The sequence below is a fragment of the Chlorocebus sabaeus genome, chromosome 7 (genome assembly GCF_047675955.1).
Source record: "Chlorocebus sabaeus isolate Y175 chromosome 7, mChlSab1.0.hap1, whole genome shotgun sequence".
Classification (NCBI taxonomy): Eukaryota; Metazoa; Chordata; class Mammalia; order Primates; family Cercopithecidae; genus Chlorocebus; species Chlorocebus sabaeus.
Genome location: NC_132910.1, coordinates 56,979,813 through 57,001,744, shown reverse-complemented (window position 1 = coordinate 57,001,744; position 21,932 = coordinate 56,979,813). Strand labels below are relative to the sequence as shown.

General features: G+C 36.2%; 1 protein-coding gene across 1 annotated transcript in view; it reads left to right on the top strand.

The window, feature by feature from the left end:
- The window catches only part of PPA2 (inorganic pyrophosphatase 2), a 107,468-nt gene that overhangs the window by 60,994 nt on the left and 24,542 nt on the right, over positions 1 to 21,932 (top strand). The window contains exons 8-9 of the mRNA XM_007999439.3: positions 15,037 to 15,164; positions 17,890 to 17,975. Of these exons, the coding sequence (XP_007997630.1) occupies positions 15,037 to 15,164; positions 17,890 to 17,975 (214 nt within the window). The remainder of the gene's footprint in view (positions 1 to 15,036; positions 15,165 to 17,889; positions 17,976 to 21,932) is intronic.

The following is a 21,932-nucleotide window of genomic DNA, read 5'->3' as shown; positions in this document are numbered from 1 at the left end:
ACAGGAGTCTGTTTCTGGATTCTATATGGTGTCAGTGATAGAATCCTATGCCAGCGTCATGTTATTTTAATTATGAAACCTTGTAGTAAGGCATATATGAGACTAATCTTCCAACTTTTGTTCTACTTTTTCATACTTGATTTTTCTTATGCCTTTATTCTTTTTTTTTTTCTTTTTATACTTTAAGTTCTAGGGTACATGTGCACAAAGTGCAGGTTTGTTACGTAGGTATACATGTGCCATGTTGATTTGCTGTACCCATCAACTCGTCATTTACATTAGGTATTTCAACTAATACTATCCCTCCTTCAGCCCCACACCCCCCAACAGGCCCTGGTGTGTGATGGTGTGATGTTCCCCGCCCTGTGTCCGTGTGTTCTCATTGTTCAACTCCCAACTATGAGTGGTGTTTGGTTTTCTGTCATTGTGATAGTTTGCTCAGAATGATGGTTTCCAGCTTCATCCATGTCCCTGCAAAGGACATGAACTCATCCATTTTTGTGCCTGCATAGTATTCAGTAGTGTATATGTGCCACATTTTCTTAATCCAGTCTATCATTGATGGACATTTGGGTTGGTTCCAAGTCTTTGCTATTGTGAATAGTACCGCAATAAACATACGTGTGCATGTGTCTTTATAGCAGCATGATTTACAATTCTTTTGGGTATATACCCAGTAATGGGATCACTCGGTCAAATGGTATTTCTTGTTCTAGATCCTTGAGGAATCGCCACACTGTCTTCCACAGTGGTTGAACTAATTTACACTCCCACCAACAGCGTAAAGGCTTCCTATTTCTGCACATCCTCTCCAGCATCTGTTGTTTCCTGACTTTTTAATGATTGCCATTCTAACTGGCATGAGATGGTTTCTCACTGTGGTTTTGAATTGCCTTTCTCTGATGACCAGTGATGATGAGCATGTTTTTATGTGTCTGTTGGCTGCATATGTGTCTTCTTCTGTGAAGTGTCTGTTCATATCCTTTGCCCACTTTTTGATGGGGTTTTTTCTTGTAAATTTATGTAAGTTCTTTGTAGATTCTGGATATTAGCCCTTTGTCAGATGGGTAGATTGCAAAAAATTTTCTCCCATTCTGTAGGTTGCCTGTTCACTCTGATGAGAGTTTATTTTGCTGTGAAGAAGTTCTTTAGTTTAGTTAGATCCCATTTGTCAATTTTGGCTTTTGTTGCCATTGCTTTTGGTGTTTTAGTCATGAAGTCTTTGCCTATGCCTATGTTCTGAATGGTATTGCCTAGGTTTTCTTCTAGAGTTTTTATGGCTTTAGGTCTTACATTTAAGTCTTTAATCCATCTCGAGTTAATTTTTGTATAAGGTGTAAGCAAAGGATCCAGTTTCAGCTTTCTACATATGGCTAGCCAGTTTCCCCAGCACCATTTATTAAATAGGGAATCCTTTCCCCATTGCTTCTTTTTGTCAGATTTGTCAAAGGTCAGATGGTTGTAGATGTGTGGTATTATTTCTGAGGGCTCTGTTCTGTTCCATTTGTCTATATCTCTGTTTTGGTACCAGTTCCATGCTATTTTGGTTACTGTAACCTTGTAGTATAGGTTGAAGTCAGGTAGCATGATGCCTCCAGCTTTGTTCTTTTTGCTTAGGATTGTCTTGCGGGCTCTTTTTTGGTTCCATATGAACTTTAAAGTAGTTTTTTCCAATTCTGTGAAGAAAGTCATTGGCAGCTTCCTCGGGATGTCTATAAATTACCTTGGACATTATGGCCATTTTCACAATACTGATTATTCCTCTCCATGAGCATGGAATGTTCTTGCATTTGTTTGTGGCTTCCTTTATTTTGTTGAGCAGTGGTTTGTAGTTCTTGAAGAGGTCCTTCACATTCCTTGTAAGTTGGATTCCTAGGTATTTTATTCTCTTTGTAGCAATTGTGAATGGGATTTCACTCATGATTTGACTCTCTGTTCGTCTGTTATTGGTGTACAGGAATGCTCATGATTTTTGCACATTGATTTTGTATCCTGAGGCTTTGCTGAATTTGCATATCAGCTTAAGGAGATTTTGGACCGAGACGATAGGGTTTTCTAAGTATGCAATCATGTCTTCCACAAACAGGGACAATTTGACTTCCTCTTTTCCTTATGGAATACCCTTTATTTCCTTCTCTTGCCTGATTGTCCTGGCAAGAACTTCCAACACTGTGTTGAATAGGAGTGGTGAGAGAGGGCATCTTTGTCTTGTGCCGATTTTCAAGGGGAATGCTTCCAGTTTTTGCCCATTCAGTATGATATCGGCTGTAGGTTTGTCATAAATAGCTCTTATTATTTTGAGACCTCTTTGTAGGTCTCTAAGGACTTACTTTATGAATCTGAGTGCTCCCATATTTGGGTGCATATATATTTAGGATAGTTAGCTCTTCTTGTTGAATTGATTCCTTTACCATTATGTAATAGCCTTCTTTGTCTCTTTTGATCTGTGTTGGTTTAAGGTCTGTTTTATCAGAGACTAGAATTGCAACCCTTGCCTTTTTTTTTTTTTTTTTTTTTTTTGCTTTTCATTTGCTTGATAGATCTTCCTCCATCCTTTATTTTGAGCAAAGTGCACATGAGGTGGGTCTCCTGAATACAGCACACTGATAGGTCTTGACTGTTTATCCAATTTACTAGTCTGTGTCTTTTAATTGGGTCATTTAGCCCATTTACATTTAAGGTTAATATTGTTATATGTGAATTTGGTCCTGTCACTATGATGTTAGCTGGTTATTTTGCTCATTAATTCATGCAGTTTCTTCATAATGTTGATGGTCTTTGCAATTTGGCATGTTTTTGCAGTGGCTGGTACCAGTTCTTCCTTTACATGTTTAGTGCTTCCTTCAGGAGCTCTTGTAAGGCTGGCCTAGTGGTGACAAAATCTCTTGGCATTTGTTTATCTGTAAAGGATTTTATTTCTTCTTCACTTATGAAGCTTAGTTTGGCTGGATATGAGATTCTGGGTTGAAAGTTCTTTTCTTTAAGAATGTCGAATATTGGCCCCCACTCTCCTCTGACTTGTAGGGTTTCTGCAGAGATATCAGCTGTTAGTCTGATAGGCTTCCCTTTGTGGGTAACCCGACCTTTCTCTCTGTCTGCCCTTAACATTTTTCCCTTCATTTCAACCTTGGTAAATCTGACATCCTGTGTGTTGGGGTTGTTCTTCTCAAGGAGTATCTTTGTGGTGGTCTCTGTATTTCCTGAGTTTAAATTTTGGCTTGCCTTGCTAGGTTAGGGAAGTTCTTCTGAATAATATCCTGAAGAGTGTTTTCTAACTTGATTCCATTCTCCCTGTCACTTTCAGGTACACCAATGAAACATAGATTTGGTCTTTTCACATAGTCCCATATTTCTTGGAGGCTTTGTTTTTTTTCTTTTCACTTTTCTCTCTAATCTTGTCTTCTCTCTTTATTTCATTAATTTAATCTTCAATCACTGATACCCTTTCTTCCACTTCATCAAATCGGCTGTTGAAGCTTGTGCATGTGTCACAAAGCTCTTGTGCTGTTGTTTTCAGCTCCATCAGGTCATTTAAGGTCTTCTCTACACTGTTTATTCTAGTTAGCCATTCATCTAACCTTTTTTCAAGATTTTTAGCTTCCTTGCGTTGGGTTAGAACATGTTCCTTAAGCTCGGAGAAGTTTGTTATTACTGACCTTCTGAAGTCTACTTCTGTCAACTCATGAAACTCGTTGTCCATCCAGCTTTGTTCTGTTGCTGGCAAGGAGCTGCGTTCCTTTAGAGGATAAGAGGTGCTCTGGTTTTTGGATTTTTCAGCTTTTCTGCTCTGGTTTCTCCCCATCTTTGTGGTTTTATCTACTTTTAGTCTTTGATGTTGGTGACCTACAGATGGGGTTTTGGTGTAGATGTCCTTTTTTGTTGATGTTGATGCCATTCCTTTCTGTTTGTTGGTTTTCCTTCTAACAGTCAGGCCCCTCAGCTGCATGTTTGCTGGAATTTGCTGGAGGTCCACTCCAGACACTGTTTGCCCGGGTATCACCAGCGGAGGCTGCAGAATAGCAAATATTGCAGAACAGCAAATATTGCTGCCTGATCCTTCCTCTGGAAGCTTTGTCCCAGAGGAGCACCCGCCTGTATGAGGTGTCTGTCGGACCCTACTGGGAGGTATCTCCCAATCAGGCTACATGGGGTTCAGTGACCAACTTGAGAAGGCTGTCTCTCTGTTCTCAGAGCTTGAATGCCGTGCTGGGGGAACCACTGCCTTCTTCAGAGCTGTCAGACAGGGACCTTTAAGTCTGCAGAAGTTTTGCTGCCTTTTGTTCAGCTATGCCCTGCCCACAGAGGTGGAGTCTATAGAGGCTGTAGGCCTTGCTGAGCCGCACTGAGTTCTGCCCAGTTCGAGCTTCCCTGCTGCTTTGTTTAGCTATTCAAGCCTCAGCAGTGGTGGACGCCCCTCCCCCTGCCAGGCTGCAGTCTCGCAGGCCGATCTCAGACTGCTGCTCTAGCAGTGAACAAGGCTCCGTGGGCGTAGGACCCACTGAGCCAGGCACAGGAGGGAATACCCCGGTCTGCCAGTTGTGAAGACTGTGGGAAAAATGCACTATTTGGGTGTAGTGTACCATTCCTCCAGGTACACTCTGTCACAGCTTCCCTTGCCTAGGAAAGGGAAATCCCTGACCCCTTGCACTTCCCAGGTGAGGCGATGCCCCGCTCTGCTTCTGCTCACCCTCAGTGGGCTGTACCCACTGTCCAACCAGTCCCAATGAGATGAACCATGTACCTCAGTTTGAAATGCAGATATCACCCATCTTCTGCATCAGTCTCTCTGGGAGCTGCAGACCAGAGCTGTTCCTATTCAGCCGTCTTGGAAGTGACTGCCTTTATTCTTGTGTACAGGTTTTAGAATCCTAATTGTCAAGGATTTTTGGTATCTTTAAAACATTAATTTTTATATCAGTTGTTGATATATGTTTCCCATTTATTCAGGAATTCTTTTATATATTTTATATCTTGTATATCTTTTGGCACAGTCTTAAAACATGTTAAATAGGTGTGTTTTAACTTATTTTAAAGGGAGAAAGCATTCATTTATACTTGGAATTTTGCCATTCTTAACTATTACAGTTGTGTATTAGTCATACATACATTCTAAACTTTGTCATCTTGTTCTTCACTGATCTTTCTTTTTTTTTTTTTTTTTAATTTATTTATTATTATTAAACTTCAAGTTGTAGGGTACATGTGCACAACGTGCAGGTTTGCTACATATGTATACTTGTGCCATGTTGGTGTGCTGCACCCATCAACTCGTCATTTACATCAGGTATAACTCCCAATGCAATCCCTCCCCCCTCCCCCCTCCCCATGATAGGCCCCGGTGTGTGATGTTCCCCTTCCCGAGTCCAAGTGATCTCATTGTTCAGTTCCCACCTACGAGTGAGAACATGCGGTGTTTGGTTTTCTGTTCTTGTGATAGTTTGCTAAGAATGATGGTTTCCAGCTGCATCCATGTCCCTACAAAGGACACAAACTCATCCTTTTTTATGGCTGCATAGTATTCCATGGTGTATATGTGCCACATTTTCTTAATCCAATCTGTCACTGATGGACATTTGGGTTGATTCCAAGTCTTTGCTATTGTGAATAGTGCTGCAATAAACATACGTGTGCATGTGTCCTTATAGCAGCATAATTTATAATCCTTTGGGTATATACCCAGTAATGGGATGGCTGGGTCATATGGTACATCTAGTTCTAGATCCTTGAGGAATCGCCATACTGTTTTCCATAATGGTTGAACTAGTTTACAATCCCACCAACAGTGTAAAAGTGTTCCTATTTCTCCACATCCTCTCCAGCACCTGTTGTTTCCTGACTTTTGAATGATCGCCATTCTAACTGGTGTGAGATGGTATCTCATTGTGGTTTTGATTTGCATTTCTCTGATGGCCAGTGATGATGAGCATTTTTTCATGTGTCTGTTGGCTGTATGAATGTCTTCTTTTGAGAAATCTTTCTTATTAAGTTAGTACCACAATTTGTCACCAGATTCCCTCAATTTGACCTCAAATATCTTTTAGTCCATTCCCTCCTTCTTCCTGTTGTCTTAAATTATATCTTACTTTTCCATTGAATCAGTGTTAACATTTCTCTAATTAGCCTCCTGACAAAAATATTTATCTCCCACACTGTTTACCAGACTTATTTTAAAGAAAACATATTAAAAAATGTTTTGACTCCTCAGAGCTTACAGAAAAATCCAGTTTCTCTAACTTAGTAAAATACTTTTTATTTTCTAGCCATTCACACTATTTATCCAAAGTTCTTAACACACTGAGATTTTCACCCTTTCTTATACATACCAGATAGTTTTGCACCTTAGTAGTTTTATCTTTTGAGAACCAGTTTAAATATCATCTCTCAGTGAATTGCCTTTGACTCCACAAGGCGAAGGCAGTTGGTTAATTGCCACTTTTTTTGCTCCCACATTATTTTGTTTGATTCTGTAAAATGTCTTTGATTTCACAGATTTATAATTTGTTTGTTTCCTTATCTACCTACCTATCTAGATTATGAACTCTTTCAGGGCTAGGACTTTCTCTCATTTATATTTTTTAGCTCACTTTGAGGTATAAGTTACATCTAGTCAAATTCACCCCATTTTAAGTATACAATTCAGTGAGTTTTGATAACTATGTATAGTCTTCTAGCAGTGATCACATTCGTAATACAAAACTTTTCCATAACCCCCAAAATTCCCACATAACCCTGTGCAGTCAATCCCTTCTTCCTACCATAGGCCATTAGCAAACACTGATCTACTTTCTGTCACAATAGTTTGCCTTTTCTAGAATTACCTATCAATGGACTCTGGTATCAGTGATCATTCACATGGCTGGGTATATGACTTCTTTCTCTTAACTAATGCTTTGCAGATTCATGCATATTGTTGCATGTATCAGGGTGGTTCTTCCTAATTTATTACTGAACTGTCTTCCGTTTTTTCGATATACCACAGTTTATCCATTCACATGTTGTTGGAAATTCGGGTTTCCAGTTTTGGGCTAATATGAACAAAGTTGCTATGAGCAGAGAAATACAAGTCTTCATGTGAACATGTTTTCATTTCCGGTGGGGAAATAGGAATAATTTTGCTGAGTAAGATGGTAATTATATGTTTAACATTGTAAGAAACTGTCAAATTGTTTTCCAGAGTGGCTCTACCATTTGTATTTCTACCAGCAGTGTATCCAGTTGCTGTCAGAACATGTGTTCATTCTTTATACTTTGTTACAGATGGTCTTAAATAACAAAATGTTTTTTAAAGACATTTCCTGTACATATATGTCTTTTACATTTGCCCACATATTTGCCATTTTCATACCCATGTATTTTGTTTCTTCCTGAAGATCTGTGGATCTCAGTTTCCACCTGGTGTCATTCTCTTTCAGTTCAAGGACTTTCACATATGCTTGTAGTGCAGTCCTGCTGGTGGCAAATTTTCTCCATTTTTATTTATCTAAAATAATCTTTTTTGGCCTTTGTTTTAGAAATACAATTTTGCTTGATGTTGAATTTAAAGTTATAGGGTTTTTTTTAAAGCTTTATATTGATGTTCGATTTTCTTTCGGCCCCCATTGCTTCTAATGAAAAGTGAACAGCCATTTGTATTGTTACCTCATATACAGTTGACCCCTGAACAACATGGGTTTTAACTGTACAGGTCCACTTATACATGGATTTCTTTCAACCAAATGTGGATTGAAAATAACAGTATTCTCAGGTTGCAAAACACAGTATAATGAGGGTCTACTTTTCGTATAGCTGGTTTCTGCAGGGCTACTGTGAGACTTTCATATGCATGGATTTTCGGGGAGCAGATGGTGGTCCTGGAACTAATCCTTCATGTACACTTTGTTACTAGTGTATAATGTATTATTTTTTTCTCAGACTGTTTTAAAGATTTTCTCCTTATCTTTGGATTTCAGCAATTTTTTTTTTCTTTGATGTGCTAAGGTTGCCTTTTGTTTGTGTTTATTCTGCTTAGGGTATACTGAGCTTTGTGGGTCTGTAAGTTCCTGTTTTTCCACCATATTTGGGAAATGTTTGCCACTATTATTTCACTTTTAGGGGGGCTCCGTTTTCTCTCCTGCATTCTGAGACTAAATATACATATTTTAGACTACTTTTTATTGTCTTACAAATCACTAACACTCTTCCTGTCTTTTTCATCTTTTTTTTCCTTACTGTTATTTAGACTGGATAATTTCTGTTAATGTGTCTTCTACTTCCCTGGTTTTGTTTTGTTTTGTTTTTCCTGCCATATCCACGTTCTGCTGTTAAGCCTACCTGATTTTTCATTTCAGATCCTCCTTTTGGTTCTTTTTTTTTTTTTGAAGTTTTATAGTATCACTTCCTCATCTTAGATTTCCATACGTTCGTGCATTGTGACCATGTTTCCTGAAAGTCCTGAACATATTTGTAATAACTACTTTAAAATTCTTATTTGCATAGGTCATATAAGGATTGATTTCTGTTAACTGCTTTTTCTCTAGATACAGGTCTCAGAAATATTCCAGTATGTACAATAAATCGCATAGTCATCCTGCCTTTACTTGGCAGGAGCCGGGCTTACAGCCTGTCCTATCTGCCTGCACATCAGGATTCCTGTGTGCCCCTGGATGCAGCCCTACATGTTGTTTTGTATTTTTGTTCCCTCTTGGGTCTACAAAGTTACTTATCTTGTTTTTGAGTCTGTTTGATGTTTATCTTTTTATAAGGTATCTATTTTAGGTAGGTTAGCCTGAGGGAGTACATTGAAACACGAATTTAGTGCCCCTCTTGTCAAAGGTCTCTGTTTTTTTCCAAAGCAGAATGCTTTGGAAACTTGAGGAGTGTTTTTATTTGCTGATAGTTTGGTTAATATACTTGAACTCAGTGAAAGCCTCATTTCAGAAATAAATATTTATAGGTATTTCACTCAAGTAGTTCTATTTATATATTCCCTCTCCATTCCAAATGTTTAAAAAAGGGGTTAAACTTCAACACATTGGAAAAAAATAAATTTATAAGAACTAAATTGTAATAATATTAGGAATAAAAGTAAGCACGTCTGTTGTTAAAGAAGAAATTAATTACAAATTCATTTAGGGTCTTTAAGTGAAAAACTATATGTGTATAGCAAAACGTTATTAATAAATATGCATGTGTATGTGTATATATGTATGCCCAGATACCTTTTATATGTTATTTTTAGTCTTTGTGTTTGTTTATAACTATGCCTACCTACCTTGATTTGTCAGGAACATTATGCAAATTAAAGTAACTCAGTATTAATGAAAATCTGTTTAGTATTTTTCTAAAAATTAATTCATGTTTGTATATTTATTTTTGAAAGATAAAAGCTTTTAAGGTTATTAATTTGCCTGTAACTATAACTTCGGTTGCATTCATAGACAAAGTTTTGGGGAATTGGAGAGAGAATTATTGATATTCGTTAAGAATTATTCCCTTTTTTTCGGTGACTTTCACCCATTATTAATCCACATAACAACCTTGATTTCTTCTTCCCTGTTCTGGATTTGAAGAAACAAGGTAGTATATTTTCCCCAAGGTGATACAATATATAAGTACCAGAAATGGAATTTAAACTTAGTGCTGTCTGATTCCAAACATGTTTTTCTTTAGTTCTTCTTAGAAACTTCCTGAGTGTTCTCATTGTCATTATTTTCTGAATATTTTTAGAGTTTTTATTTTCTTTTGGACCCAAAAGTTATTTATTTAATAAGACTTTTTCTTCTTTATTTCCTTTTAATATTTATGTTTTAATTATATTTAAAATATCAGGGGACTGGAGGTGGTTCTTTTTCAGTAGGCAAGAGTTTTTAAATTTGTTTATTGTTGATCTTTAAATTTATTATATTGTACTTATAGAATGTGTTGTCTTAATTTCCTTATGTTTAAAATTTATTAACATTTTCTTTGTTTTTGGTATATAATTATTTTTAAAGCTTATTGTTTTAATATGTCTCTAGATTAAATAGGTCTCATACTTTCTCTAGATTTCTCTCATGTATACTGTTCATGGTCTGCATATATAAAATATACCTTATCAATTTGGCTTTTGAAGTCATATCATTACTATTAACTTACTTGTAAAGTATGTTTTATTCTGAAGTTTGGGTAATATTGAAGTCTTGGCAAACACATGTGATTAGAAGCTCCCATTGGTTTAACAGAGTGTGTTTTTGGATTAAAAAAAAAAAAGAGTAGAAAGAATTTTCTAATTAGATTTTAGAAACAAGTGAATTGGTTTATATGGAAAGGAAATTTGGTTATATGAAAGATATACAGTATCCCCAGTGAAGGGAAAAAATAAGTCATAAACGTTTCTCTTAGAACGTGTTGTGTTAGATTTATCTCATGTCTACAGAGATAAAATGGTAGGTAAGTTTAGGTTTTCTTTTATAGAAACATAAACCGAAGTTAGTTAAGAAAAACTAAATTAAAATGAGAGCTCTGAACTTGGAAAAACCCAATGGAACCTTAAGATATTTCTGTTATATTGCTTCATTATTACCTGTTTTTCAACTGGAATTTTAGAGAGAAATTTATGATATTTTTCGATGTATTTATATAGAAAAATGACTATTTATAAAATGTATTTTTATAGTTTTAATATAAACGTTCCCTTAGGGAGATTCTATATAATCTTTGCTAATTAAACTTTCAAATTTGAAAGTAAATCATGACTGCACACTATTTGTCAGAAGTTATGACACTCTTTATAAAGCCTTTTTTTAAAATCTAGGGTGATGGGCTGGGTGGCGTGGTGGCTCACACTTGTAATCCCAACACTTTGGGAAACGAAGGCAGGAGGAACACTGGAGCCCAGGAGTTCAAGACCAGCCTGGGTAACAGAGTGACTAAAACAAAACAAAGCAACTTACTGAAAAACAAAACAAAACATAAAAAAAAAACAAAACAAGATTAGCCAAGCATGGTGTTGCACACTTGTAGTTCTAGCTTCTTGGAAATCGAAGTGGGTTAATTGATTGATCCCTGGAAGTCAAGGTTGCAGTGAGCTATGATTGCACACTGCACTCCAGCCTATGTGACAGAGCAAGACACTGTGAAAAGAGAGAGAGAGAGAGAGAGAGAGGGAGAAAGAAAGAAATAAAAGAAAGAAAGAAAAAGAGAAAGAGAAAAAAGAAATTTTGAGGACTGCTTTTAGTTTTACTGTAATTTAGGTTATTAATGTTACAGGCTTGTCCTTTTCTGCTCTTTGATACTTTGAATCTCATGTAAGTCCCATCTTTACTGGTTTATTATTGTTAATTTTTTTTCCATTGGTAATTCCTCTTAGTTTTACTTTGTAAAAAAATATCCAAAATCTTACCAATCATCACTACCTCCATACAACTATGTTTGTCTAAGCCCTCATCATAGTTCACCTAAGTAGACTCTTAGCAGCCCCTTATTGGACTTCCAGCTTCCTTTTTTTCCTCTATGTAATCTTTTCTTTACACACCAGATAGAAAGATCTTAAAACATTTACTCCTCTGCCCAAAACCATCCCAAAGTTAAAGCTGTAGTCCTTAGTATGGCCCTTAGAGTCCTTTGTGACTGGCCTGTGGCTGCTTCTCTAATCTTATCTCCTAATTCTTTCTGTTTTTTTCACTGTGCTCTAGCCATAGGACTTCTTACTCTCTCCCTGAAATGTTAAAAGCACACCTTTACTTCAGAATATTTGCATTTACTGTCTTCCTCCCAGACTGCACTTCTTTCAGATACCTGAATTAGTTGCTCCCACAGTTCATCCAAGACTCTACTAAAATGATTTCACCAGAGGATATCCTTGACCTCCCATATCTAAAATTCTCTTCTTACTTTACTTGCAAAGCAGCCTATGTGCATAACTGCAGATTTTTATGTTTTTTTCTTTTTCCTCCTAGTATTTAACTGTTTTCTTACCCAGGTCTAATTTTTTTTTTTTTTTTTTTTTTTTAAAGATAGGGTCTCACTATGTTGCCCAGAATGGTCTCGAACTCCTAGGCTCAAGCAATCCTCCCACCTCAGCTTCCCATGTAGCTGGGATTAGGGGCATGCCATGGCACCTAGCTCCAGGCTTAATTTGACAACAGACATTTTTTGCAACGTTTTATTGAATTCTTTCAGAACATTCAAATTAACTTCATAAAGACAAAAACTTTTTTGTACTCATAAATTCACTGGTTTATGTAATATTTAATTACATCTCATAATAAAAGATACAGTTAGCATAAATGGTTTGGGAATAAACACACCTGATGCTTGGTAAAGCTAAAACTTAACTGATGGAAACAAAAATTTGGCTTCATTCTAGAGTACTCTGCCAGAGTCAGCATACATAACATGTGAACATTAATCAGAATGTTCTACAGAAGTAGAGTCTTTACTAATCAGTCCAGTAAGTTGATCAAGTAGAGTTCGATTAAAAGAGCTTAATTTGTAATCAACATTAGAAACTGAAATAGATTTAGCTTGATTACATATATAGCTTTTCCAGATTATCCTCACTTTATTGGATTAGTTCATCTTTAAAATTCCTATAAAATTAATTCCACAAGTGGGAATAAATGACTACTAGAGAATTGCCACTTTTCTTAAAATAACACAGATTGTAAAAATTGTATCTAATCAAAGATGTCCTACAAATGGATAGTGTTGATGGATGCACAAAATTGTAGACATACTTAATGTCACTGAATTATACACTTAAAAATGCTTAACATGGCAAATTTTATGTTATGGATATTTTATCACAGTAAAACTGAAAAAATACATCTTTACTTACGTTTTTTAAATGTAAATAAAACCTTTAGGCAATGTTACTATGCAGTATAGAAGAAAAAGCAGAAGTCATGGAATTAGAAGTCTTGTATTTATGTAATAGGAGTTCTATCACGAGTGAGTTGGATAGATTTTGGCAAACCTTTTAAACTATCTTAGCTGTAGTTTTCTTATGTTGAATGTAAACATACTTGTTCTTAACTCTCAGGAATTTCATGAGGAACAAGTTTAAGTTTTATATATATCTATGTATGCTTTTCATAAACCACAAATAAGTTTATATACTTTAGCTGGAACTTTATAATTTCAGAGGGGTTATTGAACTGACTATTGGCATTGGATGTAAGAATTTGGCTTCAGGCATTTGCTATTGAGGTTTTAAAAGTGTTTAAATATCTTACTGTAATTTTTTTGTTTTGTTATTTGGAACAGTGCAGCTGTTTTCTCCTAGGGTATAATTAGTTGAGAATGGAAAAGTTTAGCTTATATTTGGAGAGTTATACTTCCTATTTCCATTATAAAATTTTCACTTTTTTTCCTAATTAGTGTCTTTGCTTAATGGGTTTCTCTTTATGACTTTTGGGGAGAAAGCCTCCTAGACTGAGACAGATATTAGATAATTAGCTTTCATTTTCTCCTTGGAAGTCAGTGAGTTAAGTAACAAAAATCATATAAAAGTTATATGATTTGTATAAGTTATATACAGTGGAACAGAAAATGATAGTCTGAGTAAGGTACAATGATGAAGTCGTAAATCAGACTTAAGCAACAGAAAGTTATTTATTGCTTTGTTGCCCAGGCTGGAGTTCAGTGGCATGATCTTGGCTGACTGCAACCTCCACCTCCTGGACTAAAGCATTTGTCCTGCCTCTGCCTCCTGAGTAGCTTGGACTACAGGCAAGCACCACTATGCCCAGCTAATTATTTTTGTATTTTTAGTAGATACAGGGTTTCACCATGTTGGCCAGACTGGTCGGAACCCCTGACCTCAGGTGATCTCAAAGTACTGGGATTACAGGCGTGAGCCACTGCACCCGGCCTAGAAAATTATTTATCTTGGGCATTGATTAAATTTCATTTCTAGATACTCACTGTCAGTAGACTAAAAGATTTTTTTCCCCTCTGAATAAGAAAACCATACATTCAATGAACTCAGTATTTATTAACTTTTGCAAAACATCCCTGTTTGTTTTGTTAATCACAAAACAGAATCATTTTAACAATATGCTGTAACAAATATATTGTATACAATACAATATACTGTGACAATATACTGTAATAAAATTACCAGTACCATTACTCTTGTGCTTTGTGGCCATTCTGAAGCAAAGTAAGGGTTAATTGAACACAAGCACTGCCATACCAAGACAGTGGATCTGCTAACTGAGAAGGCTGCTAAGTGACTAATGGCGGGTAGTATATAGAATGTGGCCACAGTGGGCAAAGGCATGATTCATGTCTTGGGCAGGATGGAGCAGGACAGCGCAAGATTTCATCAGGCTACTCAGAATGGTATGCAATTTAAAACTTACGAATTATTTATTTCTGGAATTTTCCATTTAATATTTTTGGATTCAGTTGACCGTAGGTAACTGAAACTGCAGAAAACAAAACTGTGGATAAAGGGAGATTACTGTGTATATGATCCTCAGTGACTGGCTTCTCTTAGGTGTTTCCTCCTTCTCCCCTCCCTCCTAACAGTGATGCTCTAGCCATGCAGAACCATCTTTGTATATTCTAAAATATAGTCCCTTGCTTTTATGTGTGCTGTTCCTTCTACCTTTTCCCCTCTTGTCCAGTTAGTGATGTACTTCTCACTTTTATAACGCTTTCTTTTACTCCCTCTTCTATGACATTAACATAGCTTATGTTTACCTCTGTTAAAATCTCATTGCATTTTAATTGCAATTTAACTCTTTGTCTCTTTCCCTGAGGTAAAAACTCTGAGTATCTTGATGAAAAGAATTTTGTTGTATCCATCCATTTATTCCCCATACATAGCACATTGTCTGAAGATGCTTTGTAAATGTTTGTAGAGTGCAGGAATAGTATTATACATATGAAAACACAAAAGTCTTAAGGTGATATACATATCAATGGTGATGCTGCTCTAGGTATCATAATCAATTGTGCTGCCGGTTAGACTGGGCCCCATGTTTCCTGGCTCCCTCAGTCCAATGCTCTGCCACTAAATGGAATGAATTTTGGTTCTTAACAAAACATCTTTTTGTTTTTTCTTTACAGATATTGATGATGTTGAGAAGTTCAAACCAGGTTACCTGGAAGCTACTCTTAATTGGTTTAGATTATATAAGGTACCAGATGGAAAACCAGAAAACCAGTTTGCTTTTAATGGAGAATTCAAAAACAAGGTGAAGATGAGAATCTTTATTTTAAAATGTACCTCCCGTACAATACTCATTTCAATTTCACTGGGGGAGTTTCTTATGTGAATATGTATATATAGTATGGTAAGAAAAGTGCTTTTTACTGACTTACATATTTAAAAACATTATTTTATTATTTAAATTTTGCTTCAGAAGATCTCTCTAAGTGAATCACTAAGGATGAAAAATATCTATGTCCATCTATCTGTCTATAGCTCCTACATGTTAGAAAATGAACAAATTTCATGATCAGTCTAATTTTGCAAATTGTGTACATAGAAAAACTTTCTATTTGCTGTTTTGTGGAGGAGAAAGTTACGCACCCTTAATATAAATCTGTAGGGCGCTCCCTCCTAAGTGTTCATTCTACCACGATGGAACTAAGCTGCTTAACAATTGAAAGGACACCTGAATTATCTTACTGTCATAGGATTTTTCTATTAGAATACCACAGAGTTACCACAAAGTATCTCTAATATGACATAAATGGAGAGAATAGGCCAAGGAGTTAAAGTCTAAAACATGGAATTTTTTTTAAAGTTATTACCACTAGGTAAGTTGAGTATTTGAAACCAACTTTTAAGTGGATAACAGTAAGTATGTTTTTAAGTGAAATAAGGCATGTTAATGAAAACTTAAAATTTATGATGAGTATTTTGCTGTAAAAGAATTGATTGTTGGACTCAGTGTTTTTTGTTGAAGGCACGTTAAAAGAATCCTTCAAATCTTGAGGGCTTTGTCTGGGATTATTAAATGTAAATATAAAATTATTATTTTAGATTAAATTATCTTCCTGAAAGGATTAAACATTTATACAATACTTTATTTTTTCTTTAAAAAATTTACATTTTATTATTGAGATAATTGAAATTTCAAACCTATATAGTATTTTTGTGTCTCCTTATTGCCTCAGGGTAAGTCTGCTAAGTCACAAATTTGTAAAGAATGAGGTAGTTTTTGGTTTTCGTTTGTTTTGACAAATAGTAATTCTTTTCTGTATAAAGATGAGGTCATTTATACAACTTCTCCAGAAAATAATTATTTTATGCATTGCTTTTTACTACTGCTATTTAAAATATAGAGCCTTAGTTCCTTTAGTATTGCTATGAAAGAATTGCTGAGGCTCGGTAATTTATAAAGAAAAGGTTTATTTAGCTCACAGTCCTACAGGGTATACCAAGAAGCATGGTGCTGGCATCTGCTTCTGGTAAGGACCTCAGAAAGCTTCCAATCGTGCCAAAAGACAAAAGGGGAGCTGGCATGCCACAGGGTGAGAGAGGAAGCAAGTGAGAGAGGTGGAAGGTGCCCAGGCTCTTTTTAACAATCAGTTCTTGTGGGAACTAACAGAGCAAGAACTCACTCATTACTCTGAGGAGGCACCAAGCCATTCATGAGGGATCCACCCCCATGATCCATACACCTCCCATTAGGCCTCACTTCCAACATTGGGGATCGATTTGAACGAGATTTGAGAGGACAAATCCCCTCAAACCATAGCAGGGCATAACTCAAGAATTAATTTGTGCCTTTTTAACATGGTTGGAAAGATGGCTCCTTTCTTTTATTCTGGGTTTTTCTTGCAACTCCTTTAAGCAGGTATTGAAATTGGTTCTAAATAATCACACTTATCCAAATAATTGGATTAAAAATCTATCCTTACATAATCAGATAATGTATTAGATTTCTTGTCCTGTATCTGAAGTGAGATCCCCGCCCAACACTATCTCATTAAGATATAAGCCGTCCTCCATCGCAGGCAATAGAAGACCTGAGAGAAATTCTCTTTTCAGAGGATAAATTTCCTATTATTACTGTGTCTCAGTTCCCAAGATTCTTTGGTTTCTTTATTATCATAATATGTGTAGTTATCATTGGAGAAGAAATGAGTTTGAACTAACCAGTAGGGACTCTCCATAAGGACAACGAGCAAGATTTTTTGGGAAAAAACTCTACAGAACTTTCTGCTTTGGAATTATAAAGCAAGTTTTCTTTAGATGTTCTTACTGCATGTATATCCAACAAGAGGTGTATCTGTTGTTGCTTATGCATTTTTAGACAATGTCATAAATGTCAAGGAGATATACTACTTTCAGACAGTGGATAGTCTAAAATAACTTTGAAAAACTACATTTAGACTGCCTGCAGTTTTGATGATGCTGAAATTAATGGGTGCATGCTTACTGACAAGCCGGGTACTGGGTTAAGCACTTTACACATGTCATCTTACTTACTCTTTCAACAACTCTGTGACTTAGATCAGGGGTTGGCAAACTTTTTTCTGTAATGGGTCATATAGAAAATATTTTAGGCTTCACAAATCGTATGATTTCTGTCACAGCTGCTCAACTCTGCTATTGCAGCTCTAGAGCAGGCCGTAGGCCAAACACAAACGAATGTGACTGTTCAGTAAAACTTTACAGGGGGCAGGCTGGATTTGACCCATAGGCCCTAGTTTGCCAACCCTGATGTAGATTATCCCTATTACATTCTACTTCATAGATGAAGAAATTGAGACTTAGCGAGCTTAAGTAACCTACCCAAAGTCACACAGCTGACAAATAAGGAAGCCAGAATTTATACCAAGCTTTGCCTGACTCTGGAGTTTCATGCTCTTAACAGTTAACTGTCATCACAAGATTAGTTTTGTGTTAGTATAACAATGTGACCGATATTAAATACGTCTTTTTTTTATTTGTTTGTTTGGAGCTAGGCTTTTGCTCTTGAAGTTATTAAATCCACTCATCAATGTTGGAAAGCGTTGCTTATGAAGAAGTGTAATGGAGGAGCTATAAATTGGTAAGAATTTGTCTTTTCTATGTAAGTAACACTATTTTGTTATTAATTGGTATTAAACAGCCACATAATACTCAGATTTCAGATTTTTTTAAAAAAGAAAATTTCATGTTTTTTTTTTTTTTAAATGTAAACAATACAGAGTATCTACCTATTCATTGAGCATTACTAAGTGTTGGGCACTATTAAACTAGGAATTTACATGATCCTTTTTCTCAAGGGATTTATAATTTAGTGTGAATACTGACAAATAAATGGACATTTCATTGAAATACATTGTGCAAAGATGAAAAACGCAATTTTTCAACATGTAAATCTATATGGTTTTTTTAATCTAATAAGTACCATATAATTTCTTAGAAAGTAAAAGCCTTCTTATTCATCATGATCACTAGTTGATTGATTAAGAGGAATTAATAGTAACATAAATCAAACATGTAATTTAAAACATTGAAATGCATATTCACCCATTTTTGGATATAGGGCTGAGTCCCTTTTAATATCGTTTCCATATAGATTTTGTATATACTCTAACATAACATAGGATAGAAAATAAAGATTCTGTAATCCTTAAACTCCTTGTAGCTTAAAATCCCTGACAGATTTTTAGAGTTCTTTTTAAAAAATCATTTAAACTATGTTATCCACACCCAATTTGATATCAAATTTTTATAGTGATTCACCTTTATTGAGGCTTTTTAGGGCCTCGGTATTGTTTAAAGCCTCGATAGTTTTATAACCTACTTAATGTTCATAGAAACAGTTCTTCCACACTCTTTCACAGTTCATCTGTGAACATAATTAATGTAAAATTTTGAAATTATAGTAACAAGTACAATTGACAAACACATTTAGGAACAAAAACAACTGGCTCTTGATAAGTCTAAGTATAGGAGGCAAAAGCAGTCCTGTGGGGGTACTGAAGATATTACTCTGAATACGATAGAGTCCCTGCGCTCTCTGAGCACAGTCTGGGAATCAAGAGGGTCGTTAAAGAAATCACTAGAATAAGGTAATCAGATGGAGTAAAGAATTACTTAATCTCAAGGAATATTTTACCTAAGTCATCAAGAAGGCCCGTTTTGCCTACAACACAAATGCTTGGCATTCAAGATACTGACTTTGTTTCTCTTGCTTACTAAAGAAACACTGTCAACTCCTTGGCCTTCTCCCTTTTTTCTTACCTCGTATGCAGAGCACTCTTTTTTTTTTTTTTTTAAGCATAATCTTAAACTGTAGGTAATTGTTTCTAATATAAATAATATATTTTATTCACAGCAAAGCTGGATATGATTGAATGTCCTCTAGTCTTGTCTATCCTAGTAAATGGTGGACTGAGCTATTCTTTATGGTCTAAAATTAAGACTACAGTGTAATGAGTCCCTCCAGTATGAAGGGAAGGGTCTCTGACTGTCAGAGGAAATATTTGCTTGCTCTTTGCTTGTCTTATCTCCTTCCTGATCACATTTTCTAAAAAGCTTATGCAGTCTTTGATGAGACTTGAGTGTTTCCTCAGGTTTCCTCAGCTACAGAGCCAGAGACCTTTGTTTGGTTAGTATATCTATAACTTGAATTCATTCCTTCTGTGCTGAGTCTAATTATCCTTACTGTGAAGGTAACTTTATTTCTAAACTCTAGAATCATTTTGCTGTAGCCTCCTGAGTAATGATAAGGATTACATTAACAGTAAGAGTTAACATTTATTAACTATACTATGTTCCAGGTTCTGAGTGATTTATATATGTTATGTAATTAATACTCAAGAATCCTATAAAATATGTAATGTTATCTCCATTTTATACATGAAGAAATTGAGTCCACATAAAGATTTAGGTAACTTACTGAAGGTCACACAATGCATGGTGGAGCCAGGATTTAAACCGTACTCTCTCTTTTTTTTTGAGATGGAGTCTTGCTCTGTTGCCCAAATTGGAGCGCAGTGGTGCGATCTTGGCCCACTGCAACCTCCGCCTCCCAGGTTCAAGTGATTTGCAATTCTCCTGCCTCTTAAGTAGCTGGGATTGCGTCAGCCTGAAACCACGCCTGGCTAATTTTTGTATTTTTAGTAGAGACTGAGTTTCTCCATGTTGGCCAGTCTGGTCTCGAATTCCTGACCTCAAGTGATCGCTCGCCTCGGGCTCCCAAAGTGCTGGAAGTACAGGCATGAGCCACCACACCTGGCCTAAACCTTACTCTCTTAATAGCTATGTTCTTTTACCTCCTCTACATTTTTTACAACAAAATAACTTTTTTTAGTGTAAGAATTTTCAGGATGTAAGTTTCAGTATATACATCATATGCGTCTAGAAAATTTAAAGTCAAGATCTTCAGAATTTTAACTTATTTTAATCCATATTTCTCTTATTTTTTTTTATCATAACTTAATTTGGAAATGTAGTCAGAGTTGTTAGTTTTTATTTTTTTTGCCTTTCTATAATGAATTGCCTTTCTTTCTTAATTCCTTAAACTGTACCATTATAGATTGGCAAGCTTCCTCTGCCTTCCTTTTTGAAACCCATTTTTCTCACTCAGTTCAGTTTAGGTCCAAACTATTGTAGACATTCTCTCAATGTATATGTAATACACAGTATTAAGCAGGGAAATTGTTAGAGAACGCAGATGCATTGTCCCCTTCTTTAAACCTAGAGTATTAGTATCTTTAGGAGGTAGAGTCTAAACATGTATGTTTTTCAAGCCCCCCATGTGATTCTGATGAGCCTCTCTGCTTAAGAACTGTATTATAATTATTATTATCATTATTATTATTATTATTATTTGAGACAATGTCTTGCTCTGTTGCCCAGGCTGGAGTGCAGGGGTGCGAACATGACTCACTGCAGCCTCGACCTCCCAGAGTTAAGTGATCCTCCCACCTCAGCCTCCCAAGTACAGGCATGCACCACCATACCTGGCTACTTTTAAAATTTTTTGTATAGATAGGATCTTGCTAAGTTGCTAGGGATAGTCACAAACTCCTGGGCTCAAGCAATCCACCCACCTCAGCCTCCCAAAGTGCTGGGGTTACAGGTGTGAGCCACTGTGCCCGGCCTTAAGAATCATAAAATCCAAACTTGTTCTCATGGAAAAACAAACAAGGCCTTCCAAGATTTAGATAACCTTTCTTGCCTCATTTTCCATCACTTCTTGTCTCCTATTTTGTGTTACAATAACTGAAGGCCACTTGTCACTCCTCACAAACACTGTGCTTGTAGTGATCTTTAGACCTTTATTCATTTTGTTTCCTTTGCCATGATTGTCTTCTCATTTCTTGAACTGGTCATGTTACTCATCTTTTAAGATTTAATTTTTACTTTGTCTTCTCTAGGAAACATTCCCTCATATAGTTTGCTAGTTGAAATGCCAGTACTCACTGTATTCCTTGTTCTCTGCGGATTTTCATCATTACATCTGTCACAGTTATTAAGTACTTGGTTCATGAATTTATCTTCTTCTCTAGAATATAAGTTCCTCAAGAGCAGATGAATAAAGATGCCTTATTCATCTTTATATTCCTAATGCCTGGCATGTAGTAGCTACCCAATAAATATCTGTTGGAGTAAATTGTTGAATAATATTTTAAAGCCAACAATTTTTTTTTTTTTTTTTTTTTTTGAGGCAGAGTCTCACTCTATTGCCCAGACTGGAGTGCAGTGGTGCAATCTCAGCTCACTGCAACCTCCGCCTCCTGGGCTCAAGCAGTTCTCCTGCCTCAGCCTCCCAAGTAGCTGGGATTACAGGCGCCCGCCACCATGCCTGGCCAATTTTTGTATTTTTAGTAGAGACGAGGTTTCACCATGTTGGCCAGGCTGGTCTCAAACTCCTGACTGCAGGTGATCCACCTGCCTCAGTCTCCCAAAGTGCTGGGATTACAGGCATGAGCCACCACTCCTAGCCTTGTTTTTGTTTTTTTTTAATCCAGGTAGTGACTCTTCTCTTTTCAGGAGCACTACATTTATTAAG